The sequence below is a fragment of the Mandrillus leucophaeus genome, unplaced genomic scaffold (genome assembly GCF_000951045.1).
Source record: "Mandrillus leucophaeus isolate KB7577 unplaced genomic scaffold, Mleu.le_1.0 Scaffold107, whole genome shotgun sequence".
Taxonomy (NCBI): Eukaryota; Metazoa; Chordata; class Mammalia; order Primates; family Cercopithecidae; genus Mandrillus; species Mandrillus leucophaeus.
This window is the reverse complement of record NW_012098876.1, coordinates 793,999-814,056: the sequence shown is the minus strand read 5'-3', so window position 1 is coordinate 814,056 and position 20,058 is coordinate 793,999. Positions and strand designations below refer to the sequence as shown.

Sequence of the window (20,058 nt, the reverse complement as noted above, 5' to 3'; positions counted from 1 at the left end):
AAACCCCCTTTTAAAAAATAAACTAAAAATGTTTAGGCAAGTGCTAAAAATGAATAATTTGGTGTAAAGGAGACAGAGCAGGGACCCCTCTTAAAGGCCTGTGGATCTCCCAAGCATGGAAATAACAGAAAATCTTGAGTTCTTTCAAGGGAAATTCCAGGCACCTACCCAGCCTTGAGAAGTAAATGAGCAAATTAATAAGCAAGAAGGTAACAGTAACTTAAAACAATAGCCAAGGCTGGGCACAGTGGCTCACGCCTGTAATCCCAGCACTTTTGGAAGGCTAAGGTGAGCAGATCACTTGAGCTCAGGGGTTCAAGACCAGCCTGGGCAACATGGCAAAACCCTATCTCTACAAAAGATACAAAAATTAGCATTGTGACATGTACCTATAGTCCCAACTACCTAAGAGGCTGAGGGAGAGGATCACTTGAGTTGGGAGGCAGAGGTTGCAGTGAGCTGAGATTGTCCCACTGCACTCTAGCCTGGATGACAGAGCAAGACTCTACCTAAAAAAAAAAAAAAAAAAAAAAGCCAAGGAAGTTAGAGTCTGCAGATGGTCCCTATAGAAACTAATGATGCATCTTAACATATGTCCCTGAGTTGTTTTTTAGAAACCCAGACCCTCACCAAATGTATCCCCTGGCATGTAGACCTCAGATAAGGAGGAACTGAGGATTGAACTCTGACCACTGTTCTTTGTTCTAAATGTCTTCCAGAGGGCCTAAAAGTCATGCCTGCAAATCAGAACTAAAATTCTTTTTTTTCTTTCTTTTATTTTTTCTTTTTGGAGATAATGTCTCACTCTGTTGCCCCGGCTGGAGTGCAGTCGCACAATCATGGCTCACTGCAACCTCCACCTTCCAGGCCCAAGCAATCCTCCCACCTCAGTCTCCCAAGTAGCTGGAACCACAGGTCTGTGCCACCATGGTCAGCTAATTTTTAAATTATTTTTGTAGAGATGGGGTCTCCCTATACTGTCTGGGCTGAGAACTAACGTTCTTTTCTGCTGATCCCAAATGTTTAGACAAAGTTTTATTTAAAGTTCCTTAACCAATTGCAAACAAGAAAATCTCTGATTCACCTATGACCTGTGGGTCCCCCCGCCACCACCACCTTTGAGATGTCCTGCCTTTTTAGGTCAAACCAATGTGTAGCTCCATGTATTGATTTACGACTTTACCTGTAACCTCTGCCCCACGCACCTTTATTTTACTTTTTATTTTTGAGACAGGGTCTCGCTCTTTTGTTCAGGCTGGAGTGCAGTGGCACGATTACAGTTCACTGCAACCTCGACCTCCTAGGCTCAAGTAATCCCCTCGTCTCAGCCTATCCTGACTAGCTGGGACACGCAGCTAATTTTAACTTTCTGTAGAGACAGGGTATGTGCTATCCAGACTGGTCTTGAACTCCTGAGCTCAAGCAATCTTCCTGTCCCCGCCTCCCAAAGTGTTGAGATTACAGGTGTGAGCCACCGCGCCTGGCCCCCAACTGCCTTTAAGAACCCTTACTTGCCAGCCATCAAGGAGGAGCTACCTGATTCTCCTTGCTTGGTGCCCTACAGATAAACACCCTTCTTTCTCCCTCTGCAAACCTTGGTATGGGTATTTGGCCTTACTGTGCCAGACGAAGAGATCCTAGTTCAGTTAGATAATATAAATATTTGCAGTGTATGTATACTACCCAAGTACATGACTTCATTATTCAATTTGACAAATGCATTCTGTTACACAAATACAGAAAGGATTAATAAAGCTTGACTAGCCCATCTTTCCCATTATCCCTGCATGTATCTTTGCATTATTGCAAATAATTGAGAACAAACCATTAGTGAGGGGATGGAAAGACTGCTCTGGCTTACCAGCTCCTTTTAAGTATTTCCTTAAGTAAATATCATAAGTAACACAAATAACTATTTCATTCAGTGTAGAGAACAAAGCAAAAATAACAATTCTCTGAGCATCAAACGAATAGGCTTAGTATTATTATTATTTTTTTTTTTGAAATGGAGTTTCACTCTTGTCACCCAGGCTGGAGTGCAGTGGCAAGATCTCAGCTCATTGCAACCTCCGCCTCACAGGTTCAAGCGATTCTCCTGTCTCAGCTTCCCGAGTAGCTAGGATTACAGGCATCCGCCACCATGCCTGGCTAATTTTTTGTATTTTCAGTAGAGACGGGGTTTCACCAAGTTGGGCAGACTGGTCTCGAACTCCTGACCTCAGGTGATCTGCCTACCTCGGCCTCCTAAAGTGCTGGGGTTATAGGCGTGAGCCATGGCACCCAGCCTAGGCTTAGTTTTTTTGTGGGTACTAGAGTATTTGTTTCTTTAGCCAAAATCCACTGATATTTCAGTCTTCTAGTTCTCAATCTTGGCTTCCTTTTGCAATTACCTCTTGAACTTTAAAAAATTCTGCTCCAGCCTGGGCAACAGAGGGAGACTGTCTCGAAAAATATGTAAGTCAATAAACAAATAAATATGCTGATGCCTGGATCCCACCCTGGGACATTCTGATGTAACTGGCCTGCAATGGTACCTGGGCATGGAGATTTTTAAAGGCCCCAGTGACTCTAATATGCAGCAGACTTTGAGAACCACTGGTTTAAAGGACTTTGTCTTACTCTGACAATGTCTAGCACAGTGCCTGGCAGAGACTGATGCTCAGAATGAACAAACTAAGGTTCTATTTGTCAAGAAGGAGGAGAGCATTGTGTTAATCACAAATGCAAACAAACCACAAGCAAGGGATAAGTCAGGCCCTGGTCAAAGACAATGGTAAGGCAATTCCTGCCAAGTGTGTGAGGGTGACACCCACTGAAAGCAAGCTGTTGTTACCTTTTTTCCTTTATTTTTATGTATTTATTTTTTGTTGAGACAAGGTCTCACTGTCCTTCAGTCTGGAGTGCAGTGGCCCTATCCTGGCTCACTGAAGCCTCGACCTCCTGGGCACATTTAATTCTCCCACCTCAGCCTCCTTAGTAGCTAGGACTACAGGTGTGAGCCACCATGCTTGGCTAATTTTTAAAATTTTTGTACAGACGGGTGGGGCTCCCAATGATGTTGCCCAGGCTGGTCTCGAACTCCTGGGCTCAAGTGATCCTCCTGACTCGGCCTCCAAAAGTGCTGGGATTACAGGCCTGAGCCACTGCACCAGGTCAAGTTTCTATCTTGACTCTAACTAGAAAAGGTGTCATCCTTGAAATGCAGGTACTGTCCAGCCAAATTCCAAAGCCCTCTGAAGATCCAAGTTCACTAAGAAGCTCAGAGGTGCCAGGCTGTGTCTTGTGTGTGCAAATGAGGCAGAGGATGAAAAGGCAGGGTGGGCACTTCGAGCTCTGCCCCAAGTCTGGTCGGCTTGAGAGTCAACCTAGGAGCCTCTCTCGGCTCCAAATGGGAATGTGGCAGCCCTTCCCGCGTAGGGAAAAAGGAGCGTGAGGGGGCACCACGGCGAGATGTTCGGGTCTGCTCCACCCATGAGGATGGAGTGCAGCCTCCACCGGGAACCAGGGGTGGGAGTCGCTGCTCAGTGGCCCGGGCCTGCACGTGGCTCGGCGGGAGCTGCTGTCTAGGGCCGCGAGGCGACAGCGGATGAGGACTACATGTCCCGACGTGCCTCGGGCAGGGTGGGGCGGTGCCGGAGCCGGGCCGGGAGGCCGGCCAGGGCCAGGCGTGCGCAGTGGTTCTTGGGAGTGGCGAAGCGGGTCCTGCCCGGCTGTCAGCTGTGGCCCCCGGAGCCGGGCGGGGGTGGCCGCGACCATTGGCGGAGAGGCGAACGGGGCGGGGCCGCCGCCAGCCGCTGCGGGCAAGGCTGAGCAGGCGGAGGTGGGCAGCCGGCCAGGAAAGCACGGTCCGGGCGGCTGCATTCGGCCTGGCCATGGCAGCGGCGCCCCTGAAAGTGTGCATCGTGGGCTCGGGGAACTGGTGAGCGGCAGCGGGTTGGAGGCCGGGGCTCCGCTTCCAGGAAGCGCCTCTCCCGGGCGGTGAGGGCTGCGCGCCCCATGCTGCGGCGGGGGCACCGGGCACTGCGCGCAGGGAGGCGGGGTGGGCGACCTCGTTGCTGGGCTGGGCACGGTGCGCCCGAGGAGGCCGCACCGGGGCACTCGCTCGGGAGGCGCTGGGCCCGCGTGCGTGCGGGGGACAGCGCGGAGAGAGGGCACCTCGCGCACGCGGGCACCTGTCTGCGCCCTCGTTACTGAGCGCACAGAAGCCACCTGCTTGCCACGCCTGGGTGTTTTGCACAACATCCTAAGGGCTTGCTCCGTTCTCCACGGCGGATCTCCTGGGTCAAGGACTTGGAGGAGGCTCGAGCATTCTTACTGCAGTTTCGGTGTTGAGGAAACCAAGGCGGAGAGGGCTAAAGGGCTCTTGCTGCCCAGGTCACGGGCGGGGCAGGCTCTACCCTTCAAGGTGCCCGTCTCGCCCCCGCTTCTGATAGGTCCACTATCTTAGGCGCGTCGTATCAGGAAGAAAATCCAAGTTTCAACAGGCCGCTGCCCCTGAGGCGTTGAGAATTCTCCCTTGCCGAGATGTTTGCGAAGCTTTGAGTCTCTTTGGGGCCTTATTTGACTTTAACATTTTATGGAGCACTTTAGAAATGTCAGTTCTTCTAGTACCCTTAATCAAACGTACACTGTGGGATTCTCTGGTGTGTCTGGGTGAATGTAGAGGTGGGGGTGTGAAGGGGGAAGGAAGCAAAGTGTAGCATCTGGTGTTTCTAAGCCTTTTTTCTTTGCTGTACACTCTTCGCCACACTGGAGGGACTGGTGTACAATATAGTTAAGAGTGATGATGTCCTTTCAGTGCTCCTGTTTACCGGTTTTTCTGTGGCGTGACAGGCATCAGAAGTGCTGCAGCAGTTGGTCCTGGGTAGTTGGTCTTAGTTTTACTCTTTCAAGACTTGGCCCAGAAAGTACTTATTGAAGGAAACCTTACCTGGTTCTTCATTTCTCCATCCCAGCAAGGCCAGTGGCCTCTCTCTGTGTCCCTATTACTGGCCTGTATCATTGTTTTATAAGGAGTTATTTGATTATCTGTCTCCAACTTTTGAGAATGGCATCTACCCTAGTGCCTGGCATATGCTAAGTCAATACTAAGACACTGTTGCCCAGGCTGGACTGCAGTGGTACGATCTTGGCTCACTGCAACCTCCACCTGCCGGATTCAAGCGATTCTTGTGCCTCATCCACTTGAGTAGCTGGGATTACAGGTGTGAGCGACCGCTCCCTGCCACAAAACTAATTTTTAAAACCATAATGATATTTGATTGAATAATACATTCACGTTGTTTAACAACCAGGGCCGGGCGCCGTGGCTTATGCCTGTAATCGCAGCACTTTGGGAGGCTGAGGTGGGCCAAGGAGTTTGAGACTAGCCTGGGCAACATGGTGAAACCCCGCCTCTACAAAAAATAAAATATTAGTTAGGCATGGTGGCACATGCCTGTGGTCCCAGGCACTTGGGATGCTAAGGCAGGAGAATCGCCTGAGCCTGGGAGGCAGAGGTTGCAGTGAGCCAAAATTAGATCGCACCATCGTACTCTAGTCTCAAAAAAGGGAGTGAAACCCTGTCTCAAAAGAACAGAACAAAACAAAAAATAAAAAACAAAAAACAAAGCGTACCAAAAACAGTGAAACATCACCCATCCACATTTATCCCCCCTGAATACCTCCTGAAGGAAAACCAGTCTTATTAATTACTTCTGTCCTTTCTGGAGGAATTCCATGCAAGTGAATGCTTACATATATTCCTTTCCTCCTCCACCCTACAAATACTAGGGTATTGTATACTTTTCTGTGAGCTGCATTTTTCAACCAACAACAGAATGTTCTACACAACATTTAATAGAGTTGGTACCTTGCTGCTGCAGAGCTTAATTTGGACTTGCAGCTTGGCTTTGCCAGTTTTAATCTCAAGGTCACTTGAGTGCAGTGTCAGCTCCCCTGTTGGCCCATGCCATTTGAAAGGCACCCATTTAGCACATGTTTTTTTAACATTAGTTTTCTATTCTGTAAAATTCCACAGATGACAGCCCCTTTTCCTGATTTGCAAGGTGCAGGACAAGTAACACACACAGCTCTGCCATGCTGGAACTGGGCCTGGAGCAAGAGTAGTGAAGTGAGCCTCCTGCCCCCTCTGCTGGGATTTGGCTGCCTGCCCATGGCTTCTTCATTCTGGTGTACTTGACTGTTTCCTTGGCCCACTCCAGCCCAGGGAAATGGAGTAGAACTTGGCCAGTGATACTGAAGCAGAGCAATTGAGAAATGTGCTGATAGTTTGGGCTGGCTGCCTGGCTTCATTAATTATGGGATTAGACGGGAACAATTCTTGGCTTCTGTGCCACTGCCTTGGGTACAGAGATACTCAAGTCCTAGAGAGAGGATCACGACCTCCCCAGAAGGATTCAGGAACTCAGGAACTGAAAACAACATGGAGAAGCCCCAGAGGGGTGTTGAGCTCTGGTCAGCAGACGTTTGAGTGTTGCCCAGTGTAGATACTGTGGTCTGACCAGGGATGCAGACACAGCTGGACACAGTCCCTGTCCTTAAACAACTTACCTTCAGGTCTGAGATCAGTGAGGGCATGGAAGATAAGACCGAAGGAAATGCCAAGTGGAATGGAATAACTGCTTACGTTTTAAATCGTGTTTCTTAAAGTGTGGTCCCAAGACCACTTGTGTCAGAATTACCACTGAAACTAGACTTGCTTAATCATATCCCCTGAGAATGAGATTTTTTTTTTTGCTTAAGGAACTTTAGCCTTTTGCCAAATTTAATACAGATTAAGAAGAGATAGACCTACCCTTCCAGATCTGGTTCTTACCTCAGGAATGTCAAGTTGCTTGAGCAATGTTTATACTTGGAACTTTAAGGCAGCTTAGCCTCCTTGTGTAAATAAAAGTGTTTGTCACATATGAGAACTCTCACATGGAGTGCCTCTCCCAAGTCAATTGTCATCAGTTGCAATACAGTTACCAGAATATTGAATTTAGCTGGCTTGCCAGGGAGCTTCAGCCAGGAAGGTCCTGGGCAGGAAAGTAAACCTGTTGTATAACATGTCCTTGTCCTGTTCTTTGGTGAAGCTCATTTTCTCTACACAGATTAGAGAGAGGAGGCTAGAGGAGGGGCCCTCACGCATCCAGCGGAGCCCTGCTGTGCTGCCCGCTGCCGCAGGTGCAGGGAGGGACTTCCTAACCTGCGTGACTTTTCCTGGCTCTGTGACTTTGATTTGGAAAAGCAACAAAAGCTTCTCAAGTTCTTTCAAAGATGAAACAGTTTCTTTTTTGTTTGTTTGTTTTGTTGTTGAGACACAGTCAGTTGTGTTACCCAGGCCAAAGTGCAATGGCACAATCTTGGCTCACTGCAACCTCCATCTGCTGGGTTCAAGTGATTCTCATACCTCAGCCTCCTGAGTAACTGGGATTACAGGCAGGCACCACCATGCCCAGCTAAGTTTTGTATTTTTAGTAGAGACAGGGTTTTGCCGTGTTGGCCAGGCTGGTCTTGAACTCCTGGCCTCAAGTAATCTGCCCGCCTTGGCCTCACAAAGTGCTGGGATTACAGGCATGAGCCACAGTGCCTGGCCCAAAATTTCTTTTTTTAAACCAGCACCTTGGGAAGATCACCCAGATACAGTGCAAAATAAAGTTCTACAGTTAAAACCTCAGGGCTGTATTTACAGCCAAACCCTTGTGATAGGAAGCATATGTCCAGAAACACATCCTAAATCTCCTTTGGAGGCAGGGTAGTGCAGTGGTATAAGAGCGAGCTTGGGAATCTGACTGCCTGGGTCCGCCACTTGGCAGGTCTGAGGCCTTGGGAAAAGTGCTTCTCTCTAAGAATCATATGTTGATACCTGCTGTCTGGGATTATGGTTAGGATTAAATGAAATGATCTGGGGAGAGTGCATGGTGACTAGCACTCAGTAAATGACAGTTTCTATTATTATTATTAGTTTCATCATCCTTGATCAGAGTTGTCATTAAGTCACAAAATGGACTGGTTTGGGGTTTGGCCAAGGGGTAGAGAGGCAGAGGATGGGAGAGAAGACAGGAGACAAGGAGAGTGACTGATAGACAGCTGGAGGAGTGTCCTTGGGAGTTGCGTATCTCTTGTCCTTGTTTTCACATCACCCCACAGCCTGGCATTTTCTCTGATACTGAAGGTCAAGGAGCGCTTTGGCCCACTTTGCGCTGATGACTGAAACTGGACCTGTGACTCTTTTTTTTTTTTTTTTGGTCTGCTGGGATGGGCTGGGAACAGCATCCTGGCTATTCGACCTCCCTGGACACCCTTTTGTCTGCGCTACTCAGTTTCTGTTGTGATTCTCGCCACACAGAGAGCTCAGAAACAATTTGAGTGACTATAAGTTAGCTCCTTTATGGGCAGAAATAATCCTTCCCTGAGGACAGGCGCACGGACACACTTCTACCTTGGAAATTGAGTGAGAGTTGATAGGATGGACTGGAGATGAACTTGGAAGAGATTTAGAGTTCCCTTGTGGGCTAAGGTGAGAAAGTTTGTACGGCTTTTTAAAAAGTAATATTTAATCACCTGTTTCCCTCATCTCCCACACCTGTTCAGTGTACAAATCATGAGTGTGGCTGGGTGCAGTGGCTCATGTCTATAACCTCAACACTTTGGGAGGCTGAGGTGGAAGAATCATTTGACTCCCACAATTTGAGTCCAGCCTGAGAAACATAGCAAGACCCTGTCTCTAAATTTAAAAAAATAAATAAATAAAATATAAATAAAAATCATGGCGCAGTGGCTCATACCTGTAATCCCAACACTTCGGGAGGCTGAGGCAGGTGGATTGGTTGAGCCTAGGAGTTCAAGACTAGCCTAGACAACTTAGTGAGACTCTGTCTCTACAAAAAAATATAAAAATCAGCTGGGCATGATGGCATGTGCCTGTAGTCCCACCCACTTGGGAGGCTAAGGCAGGAGAATCACTTGAGCCCAGGAGGTGAAGAGTGCAGTGAGTCAAGGTGGCGCCATTGCACTCCAGCCTGGGTGACAGGAGGGAAACGCTATCAAAAAATATATATATAATATAATAATGACTACTATTCTAGGAATGAGTCGAGAACTCTCAGTTTCTTACCTTAACCTTTCATTTCTTAACCTTCACCTCTTCCATTCTTGCTTCATTCTTCCATTCCATCTCCTTCTGTTCCTTAAGAGGCATAAATATAATAATTGATCATTTTCTGTGTGTCATGTACGTGGTGTTATTTCATTTAAACATTATAACAGGCCTGTGGGGTACTATTATTATCCCTATGTTAGATGACATAACTAAGATTTAGAGAAAACTTGCTTAGGTCAACAGTTAATAATGTGAACTTGAAACCCAGATCCTTTTAACCCCAAAGACCATGTTTCTGTAAATTCTTACCATTTTCAGTGTGAAGCATACTTTTACATGAGGACAAAAATCATTTTCATAAAAATGTTGAGTATCCTCCCAACAAAAATCCAATTTTATATTCCCCTTCTGAGAAATAAAATGGAAGCAAGGGCTTAAAAATCATCTCATTCAGTTTCCCACCAACGTAGTCATCCCTTCTCCTGTAGCTATGACAGATGATTATAGTTTACTATTTTCAAGGCAATTAATCTTAAAATTAATTAGAAGATTAATTGTTAGAAAACTCTTATTTTTTTTTTCTTCTTTGTATGTGAAGAAAAATCTTAGAAAAATCTAAACTAAAAATCTATCACCTCTAACTTTTACCTGTTAATCCCAGAGCAACACCTGGGTGAGCCTCCTCTTCTCTAAGTCATGTCCCTTTGGACAGAAAAGTCACATATCCCCTAAATCTTGTCTCTGGCAGGCCAAGTAGCATCCCCAAGTCTCAGTAGTTGCAGGTGGATGGTGGTTTCTGGGGTCCTCACCATCTGTGTCACCATTCTCCTTTCCGTTTCCTCCTCCCCACCTTGGTGATATCAGGAGCTAAGCTCATTGTGCCAGAAGTGTCCTGGGCTCCCATGAGTTTATACTGGTGACACTTTGTAGTTGTTCTGCTTTGAGGCTCAGTCTCTTCCACAACTGGAAGAGGAGAGCTGAATCAGTCATCTCTCACTGCCTAACAGTCTACCCCCAAACTTAGTGGCTTCAGACAGCAGTCATTTATTAGCTCATGATTCTGGGGTTTAACAATTTGGGCTAACCTGGGCAGATTTTCTGCTGATTTAGCCCAGGCTCACTCATATGGCTGTGGTTGGCTGGTGAGTTGGTTGGACACTCTCACCCACCTTTTTGTTGTTGTTGTTTTTTGAGAGTCCCACTCTGTCACCCAGGCTGAAGTACAGTGGCAGGATCACAATGCATTGCAGCCTCAACCTCCCAGGCCCAAGCGATCCTCCCACCTTAACCTCCCGAGTAGCTGGGACTAGAGGCACACACCACCATGCCTGGCTAATTTTCAGATTTCATCATAGAGGTGGGGTCTCACTATGTTGCCCAGGCTGATTTCAAACACCTGGGCTCTCAAGTAATCCTCCCGCCTTGGCCTCCCAAAGCACTGGAATTACAGGCTTGGGCCACCACACCCAGCATGACTGGGACTCTTGGTCCTAGATGACCTCCTGCACATCTAGCAGTGGGCAGGCTTCAGCCAGCATGACAGGAGTGACCAGCCCACATGTCTCTCATCCTTCAGCAGGCTAGCTCAGGCTTCTCCATGTGGTGGTTGGGTTCTAACAAGAGTAAGAGAAGGCAAACCTTCATGAGCTTAATAGGCACTTTTCAAGCTGTAGCGCGAATGAGGCCAGACGCTTTTCTAGTCCATATGTTCAGGAGATTCATAGTTTCCTAAATCTGTGGCTTTAAATTTTTTGACTTGCAACTAACTGACATACAATTTTACGTTATGATAGAGCATACTTCCCATCCAACCAGAAACAAATGTTTCACAGTAGCAAATGTTACTGTGGGTGATTAACTGTGATCTTTTCTCCTTGTATTTATTTTGTACCTGTATAACCTTCAGTTTGAGAAACACTGTCCTAGGTAGTAAAACAGTTTCTCATTCTTACTGTGTCTGGAATTGGTTCCTTCTGGTGGGTTTTTGGTCTCGCTGACTTCAAGAATGAAGCCACGGACCCTCGCAATGAGTGTTACAGTTCTTAAAGATGGTGTGTCCGGAGTTTGTTCCTTCAGAGGTTCAGATGTGTCTGGAGTTTATTCCTTCCGGTGGGTTCGTGGTATCACTGACTTCAGGAGTGAAGCCGCAGACCTTTGCAGTGAGTGCTACAGCTCTTAAAGGTGGCGCATCTGGAGTTGTTTGTTCCTCCTGGTGGGTTCGTGGTCTCGCTGACTTAAGGAGTGAAGCCACAGACCTCTGCAGTGAGTGTTACAGCTCATAAAGATAGTGCAGACCCAAGGAGTGAGCAGCAGCGAGATTTATTTTGAAGAGCAAAAGAACAAAGCTTTCATAGCGTGGAAGGGGACCCGAGTGGGTTGCCGCTGTTGGCTGGGGTGGCCAGCTTTTTTCCCCTTATTTGGCCCCACCCACATCCTGCTGGTTGGTCCATTTTACAGAGCACTGATTGGTCCATTTTACAGATTGCTGACTGGTTCATTTTATAGAGTGCTGATTGCTGTGTTTACAATCCTTTGGCTAGATACAGAGGGCTGATTGGTGCATTTACAATCATTTAGCTGGACACAGAGTGCTGATTGGTGTGTTTTTACAGAGTGCTGATTGTTGCATTTACAATCCTTTAGCTAGGCAGAAAAGTTCTCCAAGTCCCCACTCGACCCAGGAAGTCCAGCTGGCTTCACCTCTCATTATCATTACAGCCAGAGTAGTTCTGCAGATGCACATGTATGTTCTAAGAAAACTATAGCCTTATCATTTGGATTTTCTCTACCTGGTTTTTCCAGTGCTGAAGAAAGGAAGTGGTTTGCATGTGTTATAGGCAAAAAAAGAACCAAAGGATTTGTGTTTTTCCAGTCCTGGAGGAGGAGGAAAACTCTAACCTAATAGCCCTAACACTGGCTATCTGGACAGAAATATCCCCAAGATGAAATTAGTAATTCATGTAGCTACCTCAGCTCAATGGAAATGTCTTCAAGCATCGAAACCCCTTTTTTGTAGATTGATTTTTTTTTTTTTTCTGAGACGGAGTCTCACTGTGTCACCCAGGCTGGAGTGCAGTGGCGTGATCTTGGCTCACTGCAACCTCCACCTTCCGGGTTCAAGCAATTCTCCTGCCTCAGCCTCCCGAGTAGCTGGGACTACAGGCATGTGCCACTATGCCCGGCTAATTTTTTTGTATTTTCAGTAGAGACGGGGTTTCACCGTGTTAGCCAGAATGGTCTCAATCTCCTGACCTCGTGATGCGCCTGCCTCGGCCTCCCAAAGTGCTGGGATTACAGGCGTGAGCCACCGCGCCCGGCCAGGTTGAACTTTTATAAGTTGGGTTTCTTGAGTGGATCCACCCAGTGACAGGAAGTGCCTTTTGTAGACTGTACTCCATGGTTCTCCACTGTGTGGGTTGTCTGTTGAAATTCTGCGTGTGTAAACACTTTGACAACTGTAACATGTTAGGTAAATGTTAGAAATGATTATGGATAAATTTGCATTATCACATATCATTAAGTGACCATGCATTAACATTTGTCTTGGACAATGGTTTATACTTGTCCCAGTCTAATTTCAGAGCATTCTCAAAAGGATCTTGTTTTAAACAATAAATCTTACAGTAACCTGCTTAAAATGAACTCTTGTGAGTTTGAGTAACATGATTCTGAGCCTCACAACCAGGACCAGCAATGATGGCAGATAGGTTTCATCTCAAGCGCTGACTATAGCTGATTGATGGTGACTGCAGAGTTTTGTGTTGAGAAGGATTCTGGGGAAGAGAGTATCTTTGCCAGAAAAGGGTGCTGTGACCTACAGTAGCAAGCTGGGGTAGGGATTGGGGTAGGGACTGACAGCATCTAGCTTGGACTGATTTACTAGTACTAATTTTACTACTATTCATATTTAAATTTACTACTACTTGAAATAGTTACTTCTACCCAAGTAGAACCCATCTGTGAGGCCTTGCCTGACACAGTCAGCTCGTGCTCAGCTTTGGCCCACAGCTGCACAAACGTTAGATTCAGTAGTAAGGACTATCCCGGGTAACCCCTTAAGCACTTTATGTGTTATCTCAGTTAATCCTCACAGTATGAGGTACTGTCTTGTCATCATCCTTATTTTATAATAAGTCTGAACTTACAAAGTTATGTAATGTGTTCTAAGTTACACAGATACCGTGCAGTAGAGTGGTTGAAGTTCTCTGCCTTCCTGCCCACTTGAAATGTGGCTATTGGGACTAAATTTAAATGTTAACTAATTAAAATGTAAATACTATGTGTAGCTACATATGCAGTGGAGCTCTACATACTTATTTTCTCCTTGCTTTTTCATGTAACTGTGTCTTGAAGCCTTTTCCATATCTATACATAAAGAACATTTCATTCTTTTTTATACTTGTGTAATATTCCTGGGCATAGATACACTTTTGTTTAATCAGTTTGCTCTTGATGGATATTCTAAGAGTTCTGCAGTGAATAGCCTCATACTGAACCATCTGCATATATGTTGGTAGAAGCCAGAACTATTAGCAATACATGAGAAGTAATTTAGTCATGATTTCTTATTTCATTTTTCACTTCACAATAAGCAAGTATGAGGAAGGTGGAGAGTGACATTCCAGCTGTTAGAGGACCTAGAAACATGAGCAGAAAAGAGGTTTGTTTGTTCTGGATTACCTAGCATGTCTGGTGTAGAGCTCAGGCTTGAAAGCTGAGATTTTGCATCATTGAGACTCTGGTGGATGTTTGCAAATGGTTTTCAGTGATTCTCATTATCCAGAAATGAGGGCAGGGGTGTATAGTCTTTCAGTTATTATGTCAACAGAGACCATGTGCCAGGTGGCTGTTAGAATTTGCACTACATGGTTCTTTCCATTATCAATAGATGGGCCTGCAGAATGTATATATCTAAAAAATTTGTGCTAGGATATAGAATATGCTTGTTTGAAGCGCCATGGACAGTTTGGTTCTCTGCCATCCTTACTTAAGACTGGTGGTCCTTAAAGGCAATTTGAGACTGTGACTTAGATATTCTCCAGGATCCTGTGTGTTCTTCTTCTGAGTGGGCAGGTAGATTCTCCTGCTACCTGTGTCTTTGATTCTGACTGAATTAATCACTGACTATTCCTCCATTCACTCAGATGAACATTGTTCCCATGGTGTGTGGGGTTGATAGCATGGCTGACCAGGTCATGGATAGCCATTTTTGAACAGGCTGATAGGTGTGTGGTCCATCCCAAACTGCTCCTACTTGGCTGCTCTGAAAAAATATGGAAATAAGTTTCAACTAAAATGAGACTTAGGGAGCATCTGTGGATTTCAGTTACCTTCATAGTTTTTGTTTTCTGGTTGGCTAACAGGCCTTGGGACTTGCTGAAACTTGTCTGCTTTGGATTTGGGGTCTGTTAAAATATCTAAATGTGAATGATTTAAAATCAGAATAATAAAAAAACGAATACTGGGAAAATTTGGAAAAGATAGGCAAGTATGAAGAACACAATAACATTTGCTTGTCACCTTACCAACAAGAAAGGATGTATTCATGCAACAAATGTTTGTTGTGCGTCTGCTATATCAACACTTCAGTGTGCATGTGAATCTCTTGGGGATTGTGTTACAGAGCAGGTTCTGACTCAGCAGGTCTGGGGTGGGGCCTGAGGGTCAGCATTTCTAACACGCTCTCAGGGATATTTTCACTGCTGGTCCATGGACTACACTTTTAATAGGATCTGACCATAGGCTGGATCTTATGCTAGTGCTTGTGTTTTCTTGCAGTCCTTTTTAAATGTGTGTGTTTTTTTAATTGTGACAAAATACACATAACATAAAAGTTACCATCTTAACCACTTTTAAGCATACGGTTTAGTAGGGTTAAGAATATTCACATCGTTTGTATTGAAAACAACGAAAATATTGAAAAGAATTCGATGTCCAGAATTCTTTTCATCTTGCAAATCTGAAACTCTATATTCATTAAGCAACAGTTCCTCAATCCACTCTTTCCCCAGTCCCTGGAAACCACACTTCTACTTTCTGTCTCTATGAATTTGACTACTCTAAGTACCTCATATAAGTAGAATTATACATTGTTTATCCTTCTGTGTCTGGCTTATTTCAATTAGCATAATGTCTTCAAGGTTCATCCATGTTGTAACATGTGTCAGAACTTCCTTTTTAAGACTGGATAATATCCCATTGCGTGTATAGACCACATTTTGCTTATCCATATATCAGCTGATGGACACTTGGGTTGCTCCCACCTTTTGGCAATTGTGCATAGTGTTGCTATGAACGCGGGTGTATGTATAGACCACACTTTGCTTATCCATACATCAGTTGATGGACACTTGGGTTGCTTCTACCTTTTGGCAATTGTGCATAGTGTTGCTATGAACATGGGTGTACAAATATATCTTTGAGACCCTGCTTTCAATTCTTTGGGGGTATATACCCAGAAACAGAATTGCTTGATCATATATGTTAGTTCTATTTTTAATTCTTTGAGGAACTGCCATTTGGTTTTCCACAGTGGCTGCAGTATTTTACAATTCTACCAACACTATACAAGGGTCCTGATTTCTCTGCAACCTAATCAACACTTATTATTTTCTGTGTTTTTGCTAGTAGCTATCTAAGTGGATCTGAGGTGGTATTATTTATTAATTGCACACTTGCAATCATATGGTATGTACAATTTTGCATCCTTTTTGTTAAATGTAACATTCTATCATAAGCGTTTTCCTCTGCAGTTTGAATTTTCATAGAAAGCCTTTTCAGTCTCCTTACTCTTTTAAGTGAAGTTGTTCACATTGATCTTTTTTCCTCTGTGGTTTCTTTCTTTGATTTCAAGCTTAGAAAGCTTCCCTATGTAGAGATCAAATAAACATTCACCAAGTTGAATCTATTTTTAAAATACTTCATTTTTAACATACGCATCGAATACTCTGGCATTTGGTTGTTCTTTAAAAGCCCTTTGACTGCAAAGAATTACACAAAATGTTAATAGTGGTTCTCCCTGGGTGATGAGATTATTCATAATTATTTTTTCAAGTGTTGCTTTTATGAGTGAAAAAGTACGTTAGTTAAACCACAAAGGACCACCCTCTTGCCCATGGAATGAGCCCGGGTCAGCTCTGGAAGAGATGGGGACATGGAATGTGGAGAATCTAGCTGATGGCGAATTCTTCCTGGACCTCCACTTCCTCCATAGTAAAAAGAAGGACGGACTGTAGGGTCCTTTCTGGCCTCAAATTCGTCAGGTTTAGGCCTAACTTGATAGTGTCAACCTAAAATAATCAAAAAGGTCAGAATCTAGTTTAAAGAGAGTTTAATTAAGTGCAAAGGTTAAAAGTGAGCCTGCCGGCCGGGCATGGTTGCCCACACCTGTAATCCCAGTACTTTGGGAGGCTGAGGCAGGCGGATCATGAGGTCAAGAGATCGAGACCATGCCAGCCAACATGGTGAAACTCTGTCTCTACTAAAAATAGAAAAATTAGTTGGGCGTGGTGGCGTGTGCCTGTAGTCCCAGCTGCTGGGGAGCCTGAGGCAGGGGAACCGCTTGAACCCAGGAGGCGGAGGTTGCAGTGAGTCAAGATCGCAGCACTGCACTCCAGCCTGGCGACAGAGTGAGACTCTGTCTTTAAAAAAAAAAAAAAACCACCATGTGAGCCTGCCCAGAAAGAACAGATTCCAAGAAATTAGGATTTCAGCATGTTTCTGTGTAAGGCTTAATGCATAGTTACAATGATCTGATTAGTCAAGGTGGTCTTTTTGAGTGGTGGGGGAGGTATATTTAACATTCCACACTGCAGATTAACCATCATTGGGTCTTGGACTGACGCTTTCTGGTGTGAGTTAGGTACAGGACAATGAAGGAGGCAGTTAATGTACAACAAAGATCAGCAATTAGAAGTGGGAAGATCTGGTCTCTCCTAGTCATTTACAATGAGGAAGTCAAGAATAGTGGGGCAGAGAGTGAAGCAGAATAGCAAGCATGCAAGTTATACATAACCCAGTCTCCAAGGCCTAACTTCCCCCTTGGCATAATAAATTCAGAGGGTCCTGAAATTTTTATTTTTATTTGAAAACAGGCGGCCATTCCTTGGCTGAAGTAGTACATCCCCAGCCTAATTAAATAGTACACCTTTTTAGAGAGAAAGGGGTGAGAAGGCTGTGGACAGAGTGAATGGCAAAGGGTTAGCTGGGGGCGGAGTGGGGAGGGCATTGCCAAGCTGGGGGTTAGGACCTCCTGCAGGTGGGTGTGCATCCAGCTGGGACTCAGGGCCGTAGAGCAGAAGGGTTAAAAGGGATAATGTGGGTAAGGTATTTGAAACAGTGCCTGACACCTGGTAGGCACCAAATTAGTGCTGTTTTTGCCCACCCTGTCCCTTCCTTGCCTCTTGCCCCTGCCACGCCATTTTATCCACCTTTCCTCCCTCCTCTTTCTCTCCTCCCTTAGTCTCCCTGATCCTCTCCATTTCTCTTGCACTATCTCCTCTTCTCTCCTTCCCTTAACCTCTGTCCTCTTCCTTCTTTTCCCTCCTCCCTGGACATGTTAGTTCTAGATAAAATCTGTGCCTATTGTTGGCCATGCCGCGGGCTATGACTGAGCTTTGCCCCAGGGGCCTTCCTGCTGCCCGGAAGGTACCCAGTCTCCTCCCCAGGTAAGGCCCACTAAGCCTCGGAGCTCCGCCCTGGCTACACTTTCTCCCAGCTTTCCCTGACGTCATCGCCAGGTGTGACTGTGTTGCCTGTTTGACCACATAGGTCACTGTGGTACATAGATAGATAGATATATATATATATGTATATATATAAAAAAAACTTTTTTTTTCTTTGAGATGGAGTTTTGCTCTGTTGCCCAGGTTGGAGTGCAGTGGCGCAATCTCGGCTCACTGCAACCACCGCCTCCCGGGTTCACGTGATTCTCCTGCCTCAGCCTCCTGAGTAGCTGGGATTACAGGAGCCCACCACCACGTCCGGCTAAGTTTTGTATTTTTAGTAGACACGGTGTTTCACCATGTTGGTCAGGCTGGTCTTGAACTCCTGACCTCGTGATCCACCCACCTTGGTGTCCCAAAGTGCTGGGATTGCAGGCTTGAGCCACTGTGCCCGGCAGTACAGTTACATTTTTTTGTGTGCTTGTTGAAACAACATCAATCTCTGTTTACCAGTCTCCAAGCTCCATGAGGATGGGGACTTGTCTGCTTTTATTCCCTTGCATCCCCTGCACCCAGCATGGTGTCTGAAATTAGTGGGTGCTCAATAAATATTTTCAATAAAAGATTCTACCCTACAATAGGGCAAATATAAATTAGCAACAAGTGCAGGCTTTGGAGACACTCAGATCTGGGTTTGAATTGCTGACTGTAGATGGACAGCATGACTTAGGTAATTGATTTATGCTCTTTGGGCCTCAATTTCATCATCTGTAAAATGGGGATAATGTGGCACCTCTCTTGTGGGCTGTAATAAAGATGAAATGAAATCTTATATGAAGTACCCATCTACTCAAGTTCCTTTTAAATTTCATTTGCATAGCGTTACAGGATTTGTGAATTAGTGTATATTTTAAGGCCTAAGACTTAAGACAATGCATGATTTCATGGGTACCAGAATTTTATACATCTATGTAAAGACCCAGGACTGGCCATCAGCAAACCTGAGTCCTCCAAGTTCTGTCTTAGTTAGTTATTGACCTTTGCTCCACTGGCCTTCCTTCTGCCTGGAAGGCTCCCCAGCCTCCTCCCCAGGTAAGACCCACCTGGAGGCCATACCGGATTGTAGGATGCAAGGTGAACATGACTCAGACTCCTGCATCTTAATCTGCAAGACGAAGAGTTTGGGTAGGATTAAACGCATCATGCAGGCAGTACCCCTATGGCTTTGGCTCTGTCTGCTTCATAGCTGTAGTAGTATTTGATTGCTATTCTTTCTTTGAAAGTTTATTTTTATTTATTTATTTTTTGGAGACAGTGTGTGCCATTATCCAGGCTGGAGTGTGGTGGCATGATCATGGCTAACTGCAGCCTTGACCTTCTGGGCTCAACTGATCCTCTTGCTTCAGCCTCCTAAGTAGCTAGGACTACAGGTACAGCCACCATGCCCAGCTAGTTTTTTATTTTTTGTAGAGACAGGATCGCACTATGTTGCCCAAGCCGGTCTCAAACTCCTGGGCTCAAGAAACGCTCCCTCCTCAGCCTCCCAGTGCACTGAGATTCCAGGTGGAAGCCACTGTATCCAGCCTAAATGTTTACTTTAAAAGACAACTTCATACCACTATAGTAAATATCACAAGTAGAAGGTAACAACAACAAAAGCCAGTAGAATGAAAATAAGACAGTGTTATAAAATTCTTGCCAGATATTACTACCTGCCAAGGCTCAGAGTCTGAGGCCTCTTCAGACTTTGTGAAGAAGGGAAATTAGCACACGCTGGAGAGATGGGAACCACTTAATGGCACTGCAGCGAGACATTCTGCACTCGCTTAGGACCATGAGAGCTGAGAAGGGCACGAGTGATTCAGTGTCATTTGGTTTTGTGTGTATCCCTAGTCCCCATTTCTCACATTGGGAAGCACTGGATTAGATCATAGACCTGGAAGGAACCTTAAAGATTACCTGCCCCACCTATCATTTTGTAGACGGATGAGCTGAGCCTGATGTGGAGGTGGCTGCTCATGCTCTTGACCCAGGCTTGTGAAGAGCTGTGCCCTTGATTCTCAAAATGCAGGAGCTGAAAGACAGACAGACAGACAGATAGATAATGCAGGAGTTGAAAAATAGGCAGGCAGGTAGACAGAGACGTAGATATGCGGGAGTTGAAAGATAGATAGATAGATAGATAGATAGATAGATAGATAGATAGATAGATAGATAGATAAGACCTGTGCCTGACTATGCTTGTGTAGTGTTACAGAAACCAGCTGAGACATGGAGAGTGCCAGCAGTGTGGCCACAGGACCCCAACTA

The 20,058-nt window shown here is 45.3% G+C and overlaps 1 protein-coding gene across 1 annotated transcript in view; it reads left to right on the top strand.

Moving 5' to 3' along the window:
• The first annotated feature begins 3,677 nt into the window (after positions 1 to 3,677).
• The window catches only part of GPD1L (glycerol-3-phosphate dehydrogenase 1-like), a 69,420-nt gene continuing 53,039 nt past the window's right edge, over positions 3,678 to 20,058 (top strand). The window contains exon 1 of the mRNA XM_011985403.1: positions 3,678 to 3,919. Within this exon, the coding sequence (XP_011840793.1) occupies positions 3,873 to 3,919 (47 nt within the window). The 5' untranslated portion in view covers positions 3,678 to 3,872. The remainder of the gene's footprint in view (positions 3,920 to 20,058) is intronic.